Source organism: Microcaecilia unicolor, chromosome 5 (assembly GCF_901765095.1).
Source record: "Microcaecilia unicolor chromosome 5, aMicUni1.1, whole genome shotgun sequence".
Lineage (NCBI taxonomy): Eukaryota > Metazoa > Chordata > Amphibia > Gymnophiona > Siphonopidae > Microcaecilia > Microcaecilia unicolor.
Genome location: NC_044035.1, coordinates 113,508,692 through 113,532,266, shown reverse-complemented (window position 1 = coordinate 113,532,266; position 23,575 = coordinate 113,508,692). Strand labels below are relative to the sequence as shown.

The following is a 23,575-nucleotide window of genomic DNA, read 5'->3' as shown; positions in this document are numbered from 1 at the left end:
TTGGAGGATTGGGATGTTGTAGCCATGTTGCAGAGCATCCCGGCTCTAACAGATGCGAGACTCAGAGAATGTGGATATAGGTGGTATTTCGAGCATATATGACTAAAGCACAATTGACCAATGTGAGGAGGGGGTCATGGGATCCTAAATTTTCCAAATGTGGTCAATTCCCTCACTTTTTTACCACGCTTTCTGGTCATGCCCTCAAATTCAGAATTTTTGGGGGCATATCAGGAGATTTTTGATTAGATTACTGGGGCATGGTATACAAGGTACAATGGAACAATTTTTATTTGATAAGCTTAGAGCCTTTCAGTCCTTACCCAAATATGCTGTCCTTCTGTGTCGCAAATTGTGTCTTGTGGCCCGAAAATATTTTGCAGTATTGGATATCACCTGAATCCCTGGCCTTTTGGCACTGGAGGAACCAATTGCATCTTTTGGCAACTTGGGAGGCTAGGGAGGTGCGGGGATTCCCTAAACCTAAGGAGCATTTTACACTGATTTGGAACCCTTATTTACAAATTTTAAGCCCTCGGGGTCATAACCTGATTGTCAACACTTTATAAACAATGAATGCTGTATAACATCCTTTAATGCACCTGCTACCCAGTCAGCTTCTAGTATGGGGAGGGGGAATTTTTCAAAATGGGCAGAGCATTGGGTCTTGGGGGGCTATCAGAGTCCAAGCCCTTGGAGACCAGAGTGATGGGGGGGGGGGTGTCTGTAGCAATATAGCCGATAAAACATTTCATGTTCTTGCTGGATTGTTGGTCATATTCCCTTTAATTCAAAAATTTATGCACATAAAAGCACTAGGTTAAAGGGGTGGGGTAATGTTAAGGTTTTGATTGTCTGGTTTGCATTATGTCTATTTTGTTAGTTATATTTTGGATACCTAAATTGTTGTTTGCAATCTATTTGTCATCAATAAAAAATTGTTGAAACAAAAACAAACCAACAATCTTGACTGTTTCTCTGTTACAGATTTGACAAATCCCAGGTGCCAAGTTGCCATGGTGCCTAGAAAATGCATCCTAATGCCCAGGATTTCTTGCTCCTGAATTATTTTTTGTTGTGCTGCCTCAGAAAAACAGTATGTTTCTTACACAAACACACCCTCCATCATTTGGCTGTTTGTAAACTTGAGCTGCACAATGTAGGAATTTCAGGAAATCTTGTAGCTTCAAGTCTTAGAAAATATAGAAACAAACAAAAAAAATATGTAGGCAGATAAAGACCATAGGACCTATCCAGGCTGCCCATCCATGCCATCTACTCTCCCTATCACTCTCTTAGAGATCCTATGCTCATATTAGCCCTCTCTTCAAGTCACTTCACTGGTTTCCTATCTGTTTCCGCATACAGTTCAAACTCCTCTTATTGACCTATAAGTGCATTCACTCTGCAGCTCCTCAGTACCTCTCCACTCTCATCTCTCCCTACATTCCTCCCCAGGAACTCTATTCACTGGGGAAATCTCTTTTATCTGCACCCTTCTCCTCCACTGCTAACTCCAGACTCTGTTCCTTTTATCTTGCTGCACCATATGCCTGGAATAGACTTCCTGAGCCGGTACATCAATCTCACTCATCTGACCGTCTTCAAACCTATAGCTAAAACCTACCTTTTTGATGCTGCTTTTAACTCCTAACCCTTATTCACTTGTTCAGAACCCTATTTTACCATCCTCACTCTAATATTCCCTTATCTCTTGTTTGTCCTGTTTATTCTGTCCTAATTAGATTGTAAGCTCTGTCAAGCTGGACCTGTCCTCTTCATGTTCAAGTGTACAGCACTGCATATGTCTAGTAGCGCTTTAGAAATGATAAGTAGTAGTAGTTGTCCCAAGCTTTTTTGAATTCAGATACTTTTTTTGTCTCTACCACTTCCATTGGGAGGCCATTCCACGAATTCACCACCCTTTCCGTGAAGAAGTATTTCCTCAGGTTACTTCTGAGTCTGTCCTATTTCACCTTCATCCTATGCCCCCCCGCGTTCCAGAGCTTCCTTTCAATTGAAAGACTCGCCTCCTATGCATTTATGCCATATAAGTATTTAAATTTCTCTATCATATCTTCCCTCTTTTGCCTTTCGTCTAAGTATACATATTGAGATCTTTAAGTTTGTCCCAATACGCCTTATGACAAAGACCACTGTCCATTTTAGTAGCCATCCTCTGGATCAACTTCATCCTGTTTATATCTTTTTGAAGTTGAATGTTCAGTCTCCAGAATTGTACACAATATCCTAAATGAGGTCTCACCAGAGTCTTATACAAGGGCATCATCTTTTTTTCCTGCTGGCCATTCCTCTCCCTATGCACCCAAGCATCCTTCTAGCTTTTGCCATCGCCTTTTCTACCTGTTTGGCCACATTAAGATCATCATATAGGATCACACCCAAGTCTTGCTCCTCTTTCATGCATGAAAGTTCTCCACCCCCTAAACTGTACCATTCCCTCGGGTTGTTGCAGCCCAAATACATGACCCTGCATTTTTTAGCATTAAATCTAAGCTGCCAAATTCCAGACCATTCCTCTAGTTTTGCTAAGTCCTTCCTCATATTATCCACACCATCAGGGGCGTCTACCCTATTGCAGATTTTGGTATCATTTACAAAGAAACAAACCTTACCAGAGAGAAAGAGTTGTGGACCCATGTTGTGTTGATCTGTGAAATAAAGAAAGAGGAAATTACCTCTGCTTCACCTATCAAGTAGGTGATGTTACACAGCTGACACCATGCTCTTAGATGGCAAACTGCTAGCTTCTGTCAGTGATATGCAGTCCCTTACTGATTAAATTTTTGTTACTACAGACAGAATGGGAAAAGAGCCTTAGTAAATCAATTTCTAAACAAGCTGCTGCTGATATTGGAGGGGATTCCTCTATCCCCCATCTCATACACAATCATTGACAATGGAGCAGGGTGGAAGAAAAACGAAAGAGATTTCAACCTTCTACACCTAAGATTTTGAGCTGGCTTCTAGAATCGGTGAAAATGTGTTGAGGCCTGTTTTATAAAGAATATATTCTCCTAGATTTGTCTGTCATGTACATTTGTATTGACATAACTAACTGTAAGCTCTGTAGCACAGAGAATGTATCAAATCTGTATAATATGTATTGGTAGTAGTTCAGAAATTGGTAGTAATAGCAATATATTTTGTGTTTAGGATAAAGCTTTTGTGCCTCCCCCTCTTTAAAATTTAAAATATTGGTTCACTAAGTTTTAAATTTGTAGTTAAGGGCTGCAGTATCTTCCTTAAATGGATTTAACTATACCCTTTGTTTAGATTCTTATCCTTCTTGATGCATTCCTTGCTTTCAAATTATCTTTTCTGCACCAGTTTTTTCAACCATGAGATGAATTTCTTTGTGAGGAAAGATTGGTCCAGTTTCCTATTATATGCAGGCAGCCCATCTGAAAAGGACACAAAAAGTTATTTATCTATCCCAGACCCTTCCCCCAACTTCTGTTTCTGGACGTTTGCTACATTATTTGAGCTTCCATACATAATATTAAATTCATATTCCCCTCACATTTCTCTCTCTCTCTTTCTCTACATGTTTTTGCACTTGGAAGGCACCTGAACTGACCTCCCTCTTCTGTCTGATACATTTTCCTGTTCAGTACAAAAGTGCATTTTATGACCAAGCTATCTAGTTCTTGAAGCGTGTTACACAGTAAAATTTTGGAATATATGCATGTACTGTATATCATATTTGCTCAAATTATTTGTATATTTGTAACATACAACAGGAAACAAGTCACCTAAAACTAAATATACATGAATTTTTAAAAATCTAGAAAAATAGCTGCTGTTATAGAGCTTAAAAATATATAGCCTTTTACTACACTAATTTGTATCAAGATATATTTGAAATCTGCATAAACAAATAATCTTTATCAGATTTCTTAAAATTATCTCCAGGACAGGGGGCCATATTAAGATAACCGGAGGCTCAAAAGCAAAATGAGAGAAATTATTTTACACTGGTACTATGGTGGATACCTGGCACAGAACTGCAGCTGAGATTGTAGAATGTACATACTTGGAACCAAGGGCCTCACTGGATGGGAAAGATATCAGAGACCACGTGGCAGTACAACAGGCAAATACAAACAGACAAATTGTGTAGACTGAGTGGTTCTTATCACCTGTTTTCTTCAAAACAAGAGTTGTTCACTCATTTTAGTCCACAGCAATAAAATTACTAATGCATACCAGTCTGTAGTTGGGTAATTAGTATTACCATATGTGAATTTTACCTAGAAGCCATTTCAGGACATTTTGATCTATTCTTTATGTAATGGCTTTTAGAAGTGTCAGGTTTCTATCAAGTATGTTTGTTGAGTGGAGGAGTAGTCTAATGGTTTGTGCAGTAGGCTAAGAACCTGGGGAACCGGGTTTGATTTCCACTGCAATTCCTTGTGGCCCTGGGCAAGTTACCTAACCCTCCCACTGCCCCAGATACAAAAAAACTTAGACTGTAAGCCCACTTCAGATAAAGTACCTGAATATGTAAACCGCTTTGGTTGTACCAGAGAAAGACAGTATAACAAATCCATGACCCTTTACCATCTTTAAAAGAAAAAAGCAAAAGTTGGCCTCTCTGAACATTCACTTTTGAGACAATGTTCTCTCACTTGTATGAAATATGTAGCATCACAGAAAATAACTAATTTTTATTAGCATATAATTTCTTGACCTTGTAAGGCTCAATTCAGGATCATGACCAATTATTAAATTAGCTATTTTCACATTTCAAGTTTATTTAATATACCACAAATAAAATAATTGTCTCAGTGGTGTAAAAAAATCAATTAAAAATCAAAATAGAGAGGGGAGGTGATAAAGCACAATGATGCCTAGGTTACAAATAATGATATAAAAGTAATATAGTAAAATACCATAATTCTCTTTCTAAGATACAAAGAGAGAAAAAAAATAAGAATTATGTGGGAACTCTTTAGAGAAAAGATGTTTTAAGAACAGATGTAAATTTCAAGAATGACAGCTCTAAGAATAAATCAAGGGGAACATTATTTCCAAGTGTAGGGGGAGACAACAGAAAAGGTGGATTTTCTAGAACAGTGGGAGTGAATCTGGAGAAAAATAGGTATAACAAAAATTTTGATGGGAAGAACATAAAAGACCACACAGGGAAGTAGGGGATATGACATTTATATTTTTTAAAAAAGGTGCATCTGGAAAGTCAAGACAAGAATTTTAAACGTGATCCGATACTGGATAGGCAACCAATGTTCAGCGTAAAGAAGGGATGTGATACTATCAAACTTGCTTGCACTATATATCAATTTAACAGCCGTACTCTGTACGTAGTTGCTAACTCTTACAGGCTGAGCAGCGCCGGCCTGTTGATGCCAACATTTGCCAACAATGATTTACATGAGCTTTCAAGACTTCATCTGAAAACGGATGTATACATTATCATAAGCTCATCCATAGCATCTTTGGACACTTCCTATATTAAGCAAATTAATTCTTTAGAGGTTGAAATAAGATTTTAAATTTAATTGGATGTGCAAAGGTTACCCCCCCCCCCTTTTTTTTTTTCAAAGGCGTGCTAGTGGCTGCTGGTGCAGTAATGCTCAAAGTGAATGGGCTGTGTCGGCATTACTGCATGATTTTGTAAAGGGGCAGGTGTTAATATCACACCAATTAAAGCTCATATTATCATATACAACTTAGAAAAACAAAAAGGCAGGGTCTCAGCTACCCTATTCCTAATACGACCCAACAGATACAGACCATACACCCAGGGGTGTGCTGGTAAATTTTTAACAACAGGCTCTTTCTCCGGACGTAGCCAGCTCTGCAGTTGGAAGGGCCAGGGGTGGCCGGGGGGGGGGGGGGGCAACACTTGCCTCTCTCTCCTCCCTCCATTCATGCGGGCACGCTAGGCATACCTTTGCTGGCAGCCACCACTCCCAACATCTTGCTCTGAGCAGCATGCTGGAACTTCTCTCACATGCTCAAGAAGTCTCAGCCTGCTGCCTAGAGCTGGAAACAAGGAACGGGGAGCAGCAGTAGTCTATTTACTTGGCTGGCAGGGCTCAGCATCCCCACCAGCAAAGTAAAAGAGAATTCAGCAGGGGGCCCAAGCCCACATTTTGGGAGCCAGTTGTTAACATAGCCATGGAGGGCCTTACTTTAACAACCGGCTCCCAAAATTCTTAAAAACTTAACAACCGGCTCTTGCGAGCCTGTGAGAGCCTGCTCCAGCACACCACTGCATACACCTGTAATTTTTATACACTTAACCAGTCATTCAATTGTTCAGATCAACCTTTCACTTCTACAAAACAAAGTACCAATTATAATAAGATGATAATTATAACCAATAGTGAATATAAAAACTCAAAAAGTCAGTCAGTCATACAGAGTACCTAGAGAAGTTACTTTAAAAATGAAATCACCCAAAAACATTCTATTAAATAGGCCATTCTGCTTAATCAGGATTTACCTTAGTTATTCGCTTTTAATGATATACTAAATAAATTAAAGCAGCTCAATAATTGCAAAAATTTAAAATAGTATCTGAATATTTTTCTAGTTTAACTTTCTGAATATCTTGCCCTTGGTATTGGTATTTTGAATCTTACATCATCCACCAGTGTCCTTGTAAGTTAATATTAGACTTGAAGTAATCATTCTACTGCCAACAGAACACGTCACTGACAAACTACACTTTTGTATATTCTTTCATGTGGCCAATACACAGGGCTTTTTTGTACCAGCACCTTTTTTCCCCCTGGCGAGTCCTGCACCCTTCCTCACACTCCCCTACTTACTGCTACATCGGACTCGGCAGCGCAAACAGTGCAGGCAGCGATTGAGAGAGGCTGGCAGCGTCAGAGCATCCCCTCTGCGAGTCCCACCTATGTTGTTTCAACTTCCTGTTTCCACATAGGCGGGACTCGCAGAGGGTAGCTCCGTCGCTGCCAGCCTCTCTCAATTGCTGTACCATTTGCACTGCTGAGTCTGACACTGGCAGGCAGTGGAGAAGGAGAACAGGCAGGGGAGAATCGCTGGACACGAATGGGAGGGGAGGACAGGGGGCATTGAAGAATCACTGGACATGGATGGGAGGAGAGGGCAGGGGAAGGAGGAGACATACTGGACATGGATGGGAGGGGAGGTCAGGGAGGAGAGATTCGCTGGACATGGATGGAAGGGGAGTGCAGGGGAGAGAGGCGAATCGTTGGACATGGATGAGAGGAGAGGGAAGGGGAGAGAGGAGATTCACTGGACATGGATGGCAGGGGAGGACAGAGGAGAATCTCTGGACATGGATGGCAGGGGAGGACAGGGGACAGAGGAGAATCGCTGGACATGGATGGCAGGGGAGGACAGGGGACAGAGGAGAATCCCTGTATATGGGAGGGGAGACATGCTGGACATGGATGGAGGGGAGAGAAGAGAGGAAGGAGATGCACGTGGATGGAAGGGCAGGGAAGAGAGGAGAAATGCTGGAAATGGATGGATGGATGGAGGGGTTGGCAGGGAGAGAGGAGAAATGTTGGACTTGGATGGAGGAGAGAGGAGAGGAGGAGAAGTGCTGGACATGGATGGAGGGGAGGAAAGAAAAAAGAAGAAGATGCACATGGATGAAGATCAGGGAAAGGGAAGAGAGGAACTGCACATGGATGGAGAAAATAGACAAAAGCTGGATCCACGTTATGCCTCCTCCAGTCAATTCCACAAAGGAGGACCCAGCTTTTACTTATGGATGTATGGCAAGAAATGAAGAAGAAAGGAGGAAAGTAAAGAAATAATTGGAAAGGAAGCCCTAGAAACGGAGTTAAGGGAACAGATAGAGAGCAGCAGAATCAGAGACTGGGACCAATATGGATAGAAAAACAAAGTCACCAGACAACAAAGGTAGAAAAAATCATTTTATTTTCATTTTAGTGTTTGGAATATGTCCAATTTGGGAATTTACATCTGCTGTCTTATTTTGCACTGGGTATACTGGAGCTGTAACAGCTTACAGAAATTGTTTATAATGAAAAAAATCACGTTATTTTTTTTCTCCTATACTAGTATATTTTCAATGATGTCTGTTTATATGCACCATGGCTGGTATAAGGGGTGTGGCTAATGTGGGTGTGGCTATCACAGGGGTGGAGCCATATGTGGTGACCCCCCCCCCATGAGTACCGGCACCTTTTTTTCTACAAAAAAAGCACTGCCAATACATTATGGTTAAAAGCTTATTATGGGCTAGAAAACTAAGTAGACCTGATTTTGAACCAAATAAATAACTGGTTTTCCATCAGTATTCAAATTCTTTTACCTTTTTCCACAACACAATGGAATAATCCTGTGAACAGTTAATAGAAGGCAACCGAAACTGGCTTCTTCAGTTTTGCCTGAAACTGAATATGCGGCTGAAATTCAGTGCTCGATTTCGGCCTAAGCCATAACTGTCCGTTACAGCCCGGCCCCCTTCTCCCCCCTCCCTCCCCGAGAAGAACGAACTCCCCTTCCAGGCTCAGCCATAGCCCCCTCCTCAAGCCTACCGTATATCCCTGGTGATCCAGTGTCTAGTCTGATGTCCTTTCTGCTGCCAGAATGGCTGCCATGATCTCTAGCTGATGCCGCTGGAGGTTGCAGCAGCCATTTTGAAATTGGAGATCGCTTGTGCTCATGCTGGCACCAACATCAAAATGGCTGCTGCCATTTCCCACAGCAGATTCAGAAGACTGCTGCAAGAGGTCATGGCAGCCTTTTTGGCCACAGAGAGGACATGGTCAGGAATGACTTAGGGATCGCTTCTGTCCCAACTAGCCACCAAACTACCGGGGATGTATGGTAAGCCCAGGGGAGAGAAGGGGCTCCTTCTGTTTGGGGGACAGGGAAGGGGACAGCTAGGGCAGTGTTTCCCAAATCCAGTCCAAGAGTACCCCTTGCCAGTCAGGTTTTCAGGATAGCCAAAATAAATATGCATGAACTTGATTTGAATACACTGCCTCCATTATATGTAAATCTCTTTCATACATACTCATTGTGGATATCCTAAAAACCTGACTGGCAAGGGGTACACCAGGACCAGAATTGGGAAACACTTAGCTAGGAGACCCAGCATAATTTTTGGTTCCAGCAAAAAATGCACTCGCATTTTCAGCCAAAATCAAAACATGTCCAAACATGAATTTGAGGTTGGTTTTGGCATCAAAGTCAAAACTGAAACTTGATCAGCCTCTAACATTTAAAAACATGACCTGCCCCGAATATAATCACGTGTTGAAAACAAATTAATCAAAAGCAATAAGTGGTAGGACTAAGTACAATATAACAGAAGTGAAGAAAAGTGAAATTTAGTAATACCTATTAATTTCCTTTCGATTAGTTAGCCTATAACCTCGCTGAAAACTCTGATGCAGCTCTGGCAGTCAGAGAGGCCAAGCCTCTCCCATTTCTTTGACCAACTTTTCCAGGTCCTTTCCAAAGAAAATAACTCCCAAAAGATCAATTTGCAGAAAAGTTTCTTAGAAACTGTATCCACAGCCCAACAGCAAAAACAGAACCACCATCTCCCTACGAAAGTCAAGGCCACTGAATAAAATGACTGGCACACCTGATAATGGTGGACTAGCTAGCCTAATGCTTAGTGCAGTGGGCTAAGAATCTGGGGAACTGGATTTGTTTCCCACTGCAGCTTCTCGTGACCCTGGGTAACTCTCCATTGCCCCAGGTACAAAACTTAAATTGTGAGCCCAACAGAGAAAGTACCTGAATATAATGTATGTAAACTGCTTTAGTAGTACCCACAGAAAGAAGGCATATCAAATCCGTGACACTATAAATAAAGAGAAAATTTTAACTGAGCTGAGACATCTCTCTCTTGGCATACAACCCAGCTCCTCAGCATTTATATAGACAAGCACTAAGGATAAACTCAGAATAAACACAACAATCTTAAACAACTCGCTAACCTAACACTAACCAGACAAACACGTATGGACCTCTCTCACCTCTAGACAACAAGAGATGTACGATGCAAGGCGATAGTCATTATTTGACCCATTACTTTGCATGGAATAAACACCTCAGAAACATCTGGTGGGCTTCTGAAATAGTGGGAAGGTCTAATGGAAAGAAAATTATCAGGTAAGATCTAATTTCTCCATCCATTACACAGCTTCCCACTATTCTACAACCTGTGAGATGTTTAAAAGCAATCCCTAAAGTGTGTGTGGGGGGGGGGGGGGGGGGGGGGGGGGGGGGGGGGGGGGGGGGGGGGGGGGGGGGGGGGGAATCCTGGCCTGCCACCCTGTGGACCAAAGCCCCATAACTGGCTTCCGAGCACACCACAACATTCACCCTGTAGTGCTTGGCAAATATATGCAGTGTCAACTACATCACCACCTTGCACATATCCACCGGAGACAGTAAGGTAGTCTCCACCCAGGATATTGCTGTACGCCTTGTAGAATGATCTCGCAAGGCCAGAGTAGTGCTGGCCAATTCAGTTAAAAAATTTTCGATTCGATTTGACTTGATTGAAATAGTTAGGCCCATATGCTAATATTATAACACACAGGGTAAAAAAAAAAACACCCAGGCAGCAACAATTGAACAAAGGCATACCACACAGTGTTACATCATGTGAAAAGTGAAGTTTGGTCAGGTCCTACAACTGCATTTTGCAGCTATATTCTGTCCAGCAGCAGAAAAATTTCTGAGGGCACAGAGGTGGCTGGTGTTCTCAGAAACTTCTGTGCAAGCCGGTTCAATAGTGGCAATTTCATTTGACTTTGCTGCCAGAAACAAAAAGCATCACTGCCAATTTCCAAAGGACCTTTGTGTTTAAAGAAAGTAAGTTCTGCACTGCATCCAACTCAAATATCACCATGCTATGGGATTTGCGTTACAAGACGTATGAGGAGAGACATGCTGACCTGAACATGTATACCCTGGAGGAAAGGAGAAACAGGGGTGACATGATACAGACATTCAAATATTTGAAAGGTATTAATCCGCAAACGAACCTTTTCCGTAGATGGGAAGGCGGTAGAACTAGAGAACGTGAAATGACAGTGAAGTGGGGCAGACTCAAGAAAAATGTTAGGAAGTATTTTTTCACGGAGAGAGCGGTGGATACTTGGAATGCCCTCCCGCAGGAGGTAGTGATGAAAACGGTAACGGAATTCAAACATGCATGGGATAAACATAAAGGAATCCTGTTCAGAAGGAATGGATCCTCAGAAGCTTAGCCGAGATTGGATGGCAAAGCCGATGGTGGGAGGCGGGGCTAGTGCTGGGCAGACTTCTATGGTCTGTTCCCTGAAAATGGCAGATACAAATCAAGGTAAGGTATACAGAAAAAGTAGCACATATGAGTTTATCTTGTTGGGCAGGCTGGATGGACCATGCAGGTCTTTTTCTGCCATCATCTACTATGTTGCTATGTTTATCATAGTCTGTTTGTGATGGAAGTCTGGCTTTCTTAGCTGAAACAGTTATATAATTCCACTGTTTCCCCGAAACTGCGTTTCTGTTGAGGCCTATCCACATCCTGTGTTCCAAGCTCTGGAACAGCTGGTAATGTCTGAGTGATCTCCATGGCTGTGCAGCTGCTGACTGGCAATAATACACCACTGGTTTGCATTTTTACAATCTCTTGAGTTGCAACTGCAATGACATCTGATACTTCACCATAGGGTGACTTGAATCTCAGATCCACGAAGCTGTTAATCTATATAAATTATCAAATAACATATCTTGAAATCTGTGGAGTAAACTTTTCTTCAGCTCTTCTTTCAAGTGAAAGATATCTTTCAGGTTTCCCGATTCTGTATCTTCATCAACAATATCAACTTCCTCTCCTGAAACTTCCCTGTATGTTGTATTGATTGAATTAATCAGATGTTCAACCAGTGGATGAACAAGAGACAAAGTAACATACTGTTCTCCAAATGCAATTGTTGTGGCTTCCTCAAAAGCCTGCAAAAGATCAACACATTTTTGGGCAAGATCATAGTCACGTTCGGCAGGTGTACCTTTCTTTGCAATTTTATTGCTGCTGCAGCTTAAAGCTAAACCAAGGGTTGCTTCAATTCAACAGCACTTCGCAACATAATGCAAGTACTGTTCCAACGTGGTTTTCACATCATCAATCAGCTTCTTCACTGGCATTCCCAGCATTTCTTGAGCCATTTTCAAGCTTTCTATAAGTATTGTACTGTGATGGAAAGTGCCAACTAAATCACAGAATTTATTAATGGCAGAGATTGCTGGATGAGATCACAGCCCGTCTTCCATACATAACTGTAGAGTGTGTCCGAAGCAGCAATGGTGAGTGGTACAGAATCCTTTTCGAATAAGTTTCGCTACAGCTTTTTTCATTGATGCAGCATTATCGGTAACAATTGCAAAAACTTTGCCTTCTAGCTGGCATTTCTTCACTGCACTTTCCACGGCATCTGCTATATTGTCACCTGTATGTGTCTCTGGCATGTACTGCATATCCAGCACAATATTCATTGCATGAAAGTTATCATCTATGCTATGTGCAGTAATTGTAATATAAGCCACCATGGTTCTGCTGGTCCAGAAAGGCCAAAAAGCCTTCATCCATAACACTAAATGGTTGCATATCTTTAACAATAAAATACATGAGGGAAGTGTCAAGTTTTTTTCTTATCTGCAGGTGGAAGTGGCTTATGGAAAAAGCATGAAACCCAGACTTATGAGGCTGCTGATGCTTTAGGCTTTATGGCCACAAAAGTGTCAGACTTAACAGATTTCTTAGAAGTGTCTTCAGCTTGCAGATCAACAAAGTTTGCTTTATGATGTCTTTCAACATGCTGCCAAAGATTACTGGTGCCACTGCTATGTTTAACTTTAACTTTGCAAAGCGTACATTTCACAAATTCTCCGCTCTGTATGGTTTCATCATCCAACAGTGCAAATACAGACCATATTAGTGACCGTTGGCCAACCGGGCATGCTGAGCTTGATTTTTTTTCTCTCTTTCTCCATCAAATCCATTGTCTGCTAAACTGTGAACAAAACAGTATTTAGAAATTAACTTCCCCCTTGCAACCACACTCTGCCTTAGTCAACATTATTCATCACACAGTTCCCCCACTTTTAGTTAGTTTAGTCATCCACATCTGAATAAAGCCAAAACATGCTTTGTTCTCACTCTCAGGCTTCCCTTCTTGAGAACTTGATGAGCATGTGACTCCAGCAACAGAAACACAACATAAGTGCTCCTTCAGCTCCTCTGTAGTGGCTTCGGTGTTACTGCCCTAAACGCCATAAGTGTTATGACCCTTAATCTCTTGACAGAGATAAATAAACTGCTCACCTCCACATCTTGGCCACACACTGAGAGCTGAGTGCGGTGAACTGCACTCTTCCCTGCTTTCCTCCAGCTCAGTGTGTCTTTTAGACTGGGGAACATGACCATGATCTGGCAAAAAAATATGTTGATGTTTGCAGGCATTTGAAGAAGCGGCGATTCAAAATTCTATACACAGAGAGCCACCCCGACATAGGAGGGGCACCGCGGGGGAAGGTGGAAACATGGCGGCATGGAAGGGTGGAACATGCATTCTGCACGAAGAAGACGGAAGCCACAGAGGGAGGCGGGAAGGTGGCTGGTAGCAGAGGAAGCGACTAATAGTGAGTTATTAAAAAATCTATTTTTAAAATAAACAAATCGATTTGAATCAATTCGCCAAACATGAATCGATTCGAGTCACAAATTGGACAGCACTAGGCCTGAGGAGCCTGCTTCCCCCTCAAGCAAATAAGCTGACACAATAGTCTCCTTCAGCCATCTAGTAACTGTGGACTTGGAAGCCAAAACTTAGCCGGCTGAAAATTTGCGGATAGTCAGTTATATCGCACAATATAACTGGTTATCTGCTAAACGCTAACCGGGAATATTCAGTGGGAGACAGTCAGCTATCTCCTGCTGAATATCGGTGGACAGCCAACTAACATTTAACTAGCCAGGTACTGTTCCTGGCCAATTAAATGGTTTTGAATATCGACTGAAACGTAAACAGGTCCTATATGAACAGATAGAATGATGCTTGTTTGTAATTATCAACTTGTGATAATGTTAACTAGCATAATTTTTTGAAGACCTCAGTTGCCGGAGTCATGGAGCACTTTGTAGTTTTAGCCTCCACTTCTCCAATCGTCACTGGTCTCCCTAATATGTTTTATTTTGTTTTTATATTAAACCTATTGATGTTATCTCCATTGGGTGGACCCCTTCTATAACTTTTATATATGTACTTATATCAGGTTAATGCTGTAGCAGCACTTAACTTAAGCAAGTCTGTTCTCTAGGGGATATGTTGTCCGACATGACTTCGTGTTTCGCCATTCCGGTTTTTTCAAGGATACCTCCCCTATAAAAAACATATGAAATGCATAGACTTCAGTCAACAAGCTTATAATTTAAAGAACAGTACTTAGCTTTGAAGAAATCTGTGCTACCAACCGTCTCGGTATTATATCATTCTCTCACCAATATAAGATGGTGGCGGCTTTGTTTTATCAGCTGGTTTGTATCTCGTCACTAAATTCCCCACCAGTCATAGAACACCCAAAATCAACGTAACCCATTCAACTTCGACGTTCAATCCAAGAAGAGCTATTGTATTCAATGTGAAGATACAAAATTGCTCTTTATAGTTTAAATAACCTTTCTAAATTACCTCTCTCCCACCCTTCATGTGTATAAGGTCAATAATGCACCACTTTATGTCGTTCCAACTATGTTGTTTTTCCTTCCAATGGCTAACCAAAGGTGCCTGCAGGTTCTCTGTGACAATACAAGACTTATGTTCATTTAGTCTAACTTTAATAGGTCTACTGCTACGACCGACATAATATAATTGGCATGGCCATTCCAGTAAATATACCACATTCTTAGAGTTACATGAACATATTCCTTTCGCTTGTATTACACATTTGGTTTTTAGTCAGTCCATTCTGGCCCCGTGATAGCCAACGGGCACCACTGACAAGTACCACATGTTTCTTGGCGATTTCTTAATGGTTTTACTACTTGTGTATTATACCGCTAAGACATCAGTCTTTCTCCTATGGTTTTTCCCCGCTTATATGTTATAATAGGGTACTCTTCAAATCCTGGGAATAATTGTAGGATATGCCAGTGTGTTTTCACTGCTTTGACTAATTCATTTGACAAATTGGAAAATGGTAACACACAAGTAAGTCTGTCTTGAGGTGATTCTGCAGTCTTTTGTAACAATAGTTCACGATGGGCGAATCTCAGGCTCAGGTATGCCTGCTTCAATGCTTTATTGGGATATCCTTTTTCTTTGAAGCGTTGAGTGAGAATCCCCGCTTGGTAACTAAACTCTTCCAATGTATTGCATATCCTCCGTATCCGCAGAAATTGATTCACAGGTAGATTATATTTTAGTTTAAATGGATGAAAACTACCAAAGTTCAATTTCCCTCTTCCTACCTAATGTTTCCCAATGTATCTACCGTATATGAACCATATTCTACCACAATCACACCATGTACTTGTGCACACTATGTATTTGTTCACACCGGAACCGGCGAACGCCGCTACAGTACTATGTAAACCACATTGAGCCTGTAAATAGGTGGGAAAATGTGTGATACAAATGTAACAAATAATTAAATAAATAATTTCTCTCCAAAGGTTTACGGTATAATATGGTATATACTTGGCTATGTCTAGATGTACGAGTGATTAAACGACATGGCCAAGTATACAAATGCAAGGTGATGCACATTGGGAAGAATCCGAATCATAGTTAACTGATGCTATGGTCCACCTTGGGGGTCAGCGCTCAAGAAAAAGATCTAGGTGGTGTTGTAGATAATATGCTAAAATCTTCTGCTCAGTATGTGGTGACAGCCAAAAAAGCAAACAGGATGCTAGGAATTATTAGGAAAGAGATGGAGAATAAGACCAAAAATACTATAATGCCTCTGTATCACTCCATGGTGCGACCATATCTTGAGTACTGCGTTCAGTTCTGGTCGCCGACCAAATGCTAAGGGGGATGGAACTCGACCCATATGAGGAAAGGCTAAAGAAGTTAGGGCTCTTCAGCTTGGAAATGAAAACGGATGAGGGGAGATACGACTGAAGTCTACAAAATCCTGAGCAGTGTAGAACAAAGAGAAGTAAATCGATTTTTTACTTGTTCCAAAAAAGTACAAAGACTAGGGGGCACTCAATGAAGTCACATGGAAATATTTTTAAAACAAATAGGAGGAGCACTCACAGAGGCATGGAGCAAAGACCTGGGATATGAATTGAAGGGAGTAAATTTTGCAAAATTGATAAAAGATATCCCCAGGCAAGTAGGCGGGGCAGAGTTGCAGGAGAGCCAATGTAGGATATTACATAGGGGATACATGGCACAAACACAAGCAGCAAGAGCTGGCTGGGCGCCGGATGCTCAGTGTGTAAAGTGTAGACGAGGGAGAAATACATTTTTGCATGCATTTTGGAGTTGTATCAAAGTGAAAATCTTCTGGAAAAGGATCCATAATTACCTTGAGACTCTCATGGGCCACAGATTAATTCACTCGTGGAGAGGGGTGTTATTAAACAAAAGGGGGGCCTATAAGCTATCAGACAAGAACATGGATTTATTACTGGGTAAGGCATACGCAGTGGGGAAAAAATGCATACTGAGGCATTGGATGCAAGAGGAACCACCCAGCATCTAGTTTTGGAGGAATAAATTTCATGAGTTGATGTTATGGGAGGCTAGAGCAGCACAAGGTACCCCAAAGAAAAGAAAATCATTTATTTCAATCTGGAACAGATATTTGCAAAGTATTTCCCATAAAGCGAGAAGCGCAGTGCTTAATAGTCTGCCCATACTATAAAGAGGAAGGTGGGGGAAGTTTATTAACCATAGATTGGGGGAGGTTAGTTGGGGAATACTCAGATAGGGAGGTACATAAAGGAGGAGGTGTAAAGTGCCAAATGAATCAAAAACAATAATCTACATTCTGGTAGCTATAATACGCGGAGAGGTAGAGGTAGCTAAACCATGAAGTAAAGAGTAAGTTCCAGAAGAGTAGAGGGGGAGGGTGGGAGGCGGGGAAGGGGGATATAGAATCGGGAAGGATAATACTCAATGCACATTGGAGGGACATGTATATTATTAGCCAGGAGAGCAATCCATTGAAAGAGCGCATTAAGAGTTACTGCCTGCAAATACTGATGGGACAATACATAGAGTAAAACACGAGTTTTATATTAAATTCCAATATTTAAAAGTTTATTGTTAATAGTTACACAACTGTATTGTAATTATACATGTACACATTCTAAATATATAAGAAGACAAGAGGGAAGGGATAGGGGAGAAAAGATTGGAAAACATTGATGATAAAAGTTTCAGGTTCATTAACATGCGATAGAATTATTTGTTATAAGATTTATATTGACAGATATGGACTTGTATACCATGTGAATTCATCAATAAAAATTGTTGAAACATAAAACAAAATAGGAGGAAATATTTTTTCACTCAACGGATAGTTAAGCTCTGAAACTCTATGCCAGAGGATGTGGTAACAGCGGTTAGCGTATCTGGATTAAAAAAAAAAGATTTGGACAAGTTCCTGGAGGAAAAGTCCATAGTTTGCTATTGAGACAGATATGGGGAAGCAACTGCTTGTCCCAGGATTGGTAGCGTGGAATGTTCCTACTAATTGGGTTTCTGCCACTGTTTGGAAACAGGATACTGGGCTGGACGGACAATTGGTCTGACCCAGTATGGCTACTCTTCTTATAAGATGAACAAAGATCTGAATCTGGAGTCTATCCTTATATGCATGTTATTTGGGGAAAAAAAAACCAAGGGGAAGCAGTACACAGTGAGCAATGAGGTGGTGATATGCAAGGATCAGGAGAGAGACCTTGATGCAACTGTTCATTGAATGCAATGTAGCCAATGTGTGAGAAGGTGGTGGCTAGAGTCATAGGGATGCTAGAGTACATATAAAGAAGTTTATCAGTAAAAAGATTTAAAAAAAAAAAAAAAGAGAGAGCAAGAGAGAGAGAAGGCGGCAATAATGCCTCTAGACAAGGTTTTTGTGAAACCCAAAGCTGGTGAAACTGTGTGTGGGTAATGGGAAAATTAGGTTCTTACCTTGCTAATTTTCTTTCCTTTAGTCACAGCAGATGAATCTATTAACCGATAGGTTGTATCCGCCTACCAGCAGGTGGAGATAGAGAACACTGAAAAACCACAGTGACCGGACGGCTAGCCCCAACTGCCTTCAGTATTTGAGATTTCCAAAGCAGAGTGAACCATAAAGGTAGAATAACATAAACTTTCGTCACAGCGAACAAACGCCCCAGGACAGGAGCAAAAACCATACAAAGGAGGGACAATCTCAACCTCCTGCAGTAGAACAACATGTAGAAATTCTGAGAACTTGTTTCCAACTTCTCCCAATGAGATATATATCTGCATGAAAGATCTGAACCAAAAACAATGTCAGACAGGGAGGGATCATGGATTCATCTGCTGTGACTAAAGGAAAGAAAATTACCAAGCTAAGAACCTAATTTTCTCTTCCTTGTCATCAGCAACAATCCCTACTTAGGGTGGGAACAGGCCCAGGGCCGGTCTTAAGGCGAGGCGACCGAGGCGGCTGCATAGGGTCCCGCGCGCGCCTCAGGTCGCCCCGCCCGCCCGAGCTGCAGTCCGTCCTTCCGTCCTCCCTCCCTCCCTCCCTCCCTCCCAACGAATCCGATGCGCAGCGGCGGCGTGGTGGGGGCGGTCCGCCCCCCCCCCCCCGATGTCAGCAGGTGGGGGGTGTGCTCCAAGTCGCTGCTCTCCTGTCACTCCTGCCTTTAAAAACGCAATTTGGAAGCGCCGAAGACAGGGACAGGCAGCGCCTCGCGTCTGCCCACCCTGCTACTAAAATCTGTTCAACGTCATTGGGCCTTCCCACATTGAGTCCCGCCCTCCTCTGAGGTAACTTCCAATTACCGCGAGGGCGGGCGGGACTCAATGTGGGGAAGGCCCTAACGACGTCGAAGAGATTTTTAGTAGCAGGGCAGACCGAGGTGCTGCCTGTCACTGTTTTTTTAAAGGCAGTGAAGGTGGTGGGCGGCAGAATGGAGCTCAGCTGGTAGGTGGGTCGGGGGGGGGGGGAGGGACTCAGATGTGAGAAGGGTGGGGGTTCTCAAATGGAGAGGGGGTTCTTGGATGGTTGAAGGGGACTGGGGTTGGGGAGGGGATTCTCGGATGGGAGAAGAGGACAGGTGGGGAGGGGACTGGGGTTCTTGAATGGGATAAGGGGACTGAGGTGGGAGGGGTATTCACGGATGGGAGAAGGTGGTGGGGAGGGGGTTATTGGATGGTTGAAGGGGACTGTGGTTGGGGAGGGGGTCACGGATGGGAGAAGAGGACAGGTGGGGAGGGGACGGGTTCTTGAATGGGATAAGGGGACTGAGGTGGGAGGGGTATTGACGGATGGGAGAAGGGGGTGGGGAGGGGGTTACGGATGGGAGAAGGGGTGGGGAGGGGTTCTTGGATGGTTGAAGGGGACTGGGGTTGGGGAGGGGATTCTCGGATGGGAGAAGAGGACAGGTGGGGAGGGGACTGGGGTTCTTGAATGGGATAAGGGGACTGAGGTGGGAGGGGTATTCACGGATGCGAGAAGGGGGTGGAGAGGGGGGTTCTTGGATGGTTGAAGGGGATGGGTTGGGGAGGGGATCACGGATGGGAGAAGGGGGCGGGGACTGGGGTTCTTGGATGGGAGAAGGGGACTGTCACTGGGGTCTGAGAAGGAGCCATATGGGGCCTGGCGCTGGTGGGAAAATGGGGCATGCGTGGGTCAGGTGGGAGAATGGTTCTGAAAAGAGGGCCCTAATACAAGGCATGTGGATGAAGGGGGCTGGAACTGGGGGCTGAAAAGGAGGGTAGGTGGGATAAGGGGGCTAGCACTGAGACTGGAGGCTGAATAGGGGACAGGGAGAAGTGGCTGGGGGGCTGAAGCTCGTGACTGGTGGGATAGTGGGGCTGGATCTGGGGGCTGAAAAAAAGGTGCGGCGAGAGGGGCAGATCCTGGATGGGGGAGCGAGAGGGAGGGCAAACCCTGGATGGATGGCAGAGGGAGGGCAAATGGTGGATTGAAGGGGCAGAGAGAGAGAGAGCAGACAGTGGATGGAAGGGATAGAAAGGGGAGAGAGAGGGCAGACAGGGGCAGATGGTGGATGGATCATGGAAGGGGCAGAGATAGAGGGCAGATGTGGATGGAAGGACCAGGGAGAGAGGGCAGACATTGGATGGAGGGGACAGCAGAGAGGGCAGACACTGGATGGCAGAGAGAGACCGAAGACAGATGCTGGATGGAAGGAAGACAGTGAAAAGAAGATGAGGAAAGGAGAAACCTGAGACTACAAACTGTAAATAAAATATATATTTTTATTTTTTTACTTTAGGATAAAGTAGTATTGTAGATGTGTTAATAAATGTTTATAATATAGAACATGTAAACAAGGTAATCTTTTGATTGGACTAATTTTAATACATTTTGTCTAACTTTCGGAGAACAAAACCCCCTTCCTCAGGTCAGGATAGGATACTGTAACAGTACTATACTATATTGACCTGAGGAAGGATGTTTTGGCCTCTGAAAGCTAAATCTATTAGTCCAATAAAATGGTATTATTTATTTTCTATATTTGTTTTATTTCTATTTGTTAATTTGTAAAGTGGTGATTGGTATTTGTTAGGTTTTTTTTTCAAATTTACATCTGCTGTCTTTATATTTTGCACAGTACTAGGGGACATTTTCTGTTTCTGTGGTGTTGCATTGTATGCAGAGTCTGGCATCTTGGGGGTTCAGTTTAATTTTTGTCTAAACAGAAAGTTTTAATATTACTACTTATTCTATAGTGGATTAGGGTGTATCTGTGTTTGTGAAAAAGACATGACTTTCACTTGGCATTGACTGTGCAGGATCGACGACGATCTGTACTATTCTGTCTGGTTTCATTTTACAATAGGTGAATTGATGCTCTAGTGCTCACTGTAGTGTTTTAAGATGTTTTCCTTTTCTTTGTGTGATTTAGTAGAAATGACTGCTTATGGTATGGTAGAATTGCTCTATACAGTGGTGGAAATAAGTATTTGATCCCTTGCTGATTTTGTAAGTTTGCCCACTGACAAAGACATGAGCAGCCCATAATTGAAGGGTAGGTTATTGGTAACAGTGAGAGATAGCACATCACAAATTAAATCCGGAAAATCACATTGTGGAAAGTATATGAATTTATTTGCATTCTGCAGAGGGAAATAAGTATTTAATCCCTCTGGCAAACAAGACCTAATACTTGGTGGCAAAACCCTTGTTGGCAAGCACAGCGGTCAGACGTCTTCTGTAGTTGATGATGAGGTTTGCACACATGTCAGGAGGAATTTTGGTCCACTCCTCTTTGCAGATCATCTCTAAATCATTAAGAGTTCTGGGCTGTCGCTTGGCAACTCGCAGCTTCAGCTCCCTCCATAAGTTTTCAATGGGATTAAGGTCTGGTGACTGGCTAGGCCACTCCATGACCCTAATGTGCTTCTTCCTGAGCCACTCCTTTGTTGCCTTGGCTGTATGTTTTGGGTCATTGTCGTGCTGGAAGACCCAGCCACGACCCATTTTTAAGGCCCTGGCAGAGGGAAGGAGGTTGTCACTCAGAATTGTACGGTACATGGCCCCATCCATTCTCCCATTGATGCGGTGAAGTAGTCCTGTGCCCTTAGCAGAGAAACACCCCCAAAACATAACATTTCCACCTCCATGCTTGACAGTGGGGACGGTGTTCTTTGGGTCATAGGCAGCATTTCTCTTCCTCCAAACACGGCGAGTTGAGTTCATGCCAAAGAGCTCAATTTTTGTCTCATCTGACCACAGCACCTTCTCCCAATCACTCTCGGCATCATCCAGGTGTTCACTGGCAAACTTCAGACGGGCCGTCACATGTGCCTTCCGGAGCAGGGGGACCTTGCGGGCACTGCAGGATTGCAATCCGTTATGTCGTAATGTGTTACCAATGGTTTTCGTGGTGACAGTGGTCCCAGCTGCCTTGAGATCATTGACAAGTTCCCCCCTTGTAGTTGTAGGCTGATTTCTAACCTTCCTCATGATCAAGGATACCCCACGAGGTGAGATTTTGCGTGGAGTCCCAGATCTTTGTCGATTGACAGTCATTTTGTACTTCTTCCATTTTCTTACTATGGCACCAACAGTTGTCTCCTTCTCGCCCAGCGTCTTACTGATGGTTTTGTAGCCCATTCCAGCCTTGTGCAGGTGTATGATCTTGTCCCTGACATCCTTAGACAGCTCCTTGCTCTTGGCCATTTTGTAGAGGTTAGAGTCTGACTGATTCACTGAGTCTGTGGACAGGTGTCTTTCATACAGGTGACCATTGCCGACAGCTGTCTGTCATGCAGGTAACGAGTTGATTTGGAGCATCTACCTGGTCTGTAGGGGCCAGATCTCTTACTGGTTGGTGGGGGATCAAATACTTATTTCCCTCTGCAGAATGCAAATAAATTCATATACTTTCCACAATGTGATTTTCCGGATTTAATTTGTGATGTGCTATCTCTCACTGTTACCAATAACCTACCCTTCAATTATGGGCTGCTCATGTCTTTGTCAGTGGGCAAACTTACAAAATCAGCAAGGGATCAAATACTTATTTCCACCACTGTAGGTCCTGAGTGTTTTGTATTCTCGGCATACCTAGTACTGGATTTTGGAGGGGGATGTTAAAAAATGACTGGGAGGGAGGGAGGCCCTGGAGCTGGGGGCCTTGGAGCTCGGAGGGAGCGGTCTGGGAGCTTGGAGGGAGGGGTGGCCGGCGCTGGAGCTAGGGAGGGGGCGGGGCCCCATCAAATTGGTCTGCATAGGGCCCCGCACTTGCTAAGACCGGCCCTGAACAAGCCACACCACGAGCAAGCACTTGTGCTCCAAAAATCGCGTCCTGCTTCACTGAAACATCCAGCCTGTAATGCCGGACAAAAGAGAGCTAAGAAGCCCAAGTAGCCGCACTACAGATCTCTTGAAGAGATAGTGCACCCGTTTCAGCCCACGAGGAGGAAATCGCTCTCATGGAATGCACCTTAAACGCTTCAGGCAGAGACCGGTCTGACAGCAGATACGCAGAAAAAATGACTTCCTTGAGCCAACAGACTATAGTGGCCTTAGACGCCGGACACCCGCGTCGAGGACCTGTCAACAATACAAAAAGGTGATCAGAAGTCCTGAAGCCATTTGACATCTGTAGATACTGCAACAGCACCCTGCGGACATCCAAAAGATGTAACTGCCCAAAGGAGTCCGGGAAATCTTCCCTAGAAAAGGAAGGGAGAAAAATGGGCTGGTTCAGGTGAAACGCTGAAACCACTTTAGGCAGGAAGGAAGGCGCTGTACGTTCTGTTACTCCAGACTCCAAGAATTGTAGAAAAGGGTCCCGACAGGACAGAGCCTGAAGCTCAGACACGCGTCTAGCCAATGTCATGGCCACCAAAAAGACTGT

The 23,575-nt window shown here is 43.2% G+C and overlaps 1 protein-coding gene across 2 annotated transcripts in view; it reads right to left on the bottom strand.

The window, feature by feature from the left end:
- ADK (adenosine kinase) overlaps positions 1 to 23,575 on the bottom strand; it is a 656,244-nt gene that overhangs the window by 596,409 nt on the left and 36,260 nt on the right. Inside the window, exon 1 of one of the 2 annotated variants that reach the window (XM_030203211.1) lies at positions 13,349 to 13,443. The exons of the other annotated variant lie outside the window; for it this stretch is intronic. Coding sequence (XP_030059071.1) covers positions 13,349 to 13,356 — 8 coding nt within the window. The 5' untranslated portion in view covers positions 13,357 to 13,443. Of the gene's footprint in view, positions 1 to 13,348; positions 13,444 to 23,575 lie in introns of those variants that run through there. 2 annotated transcript variants of the gene reach the window in all.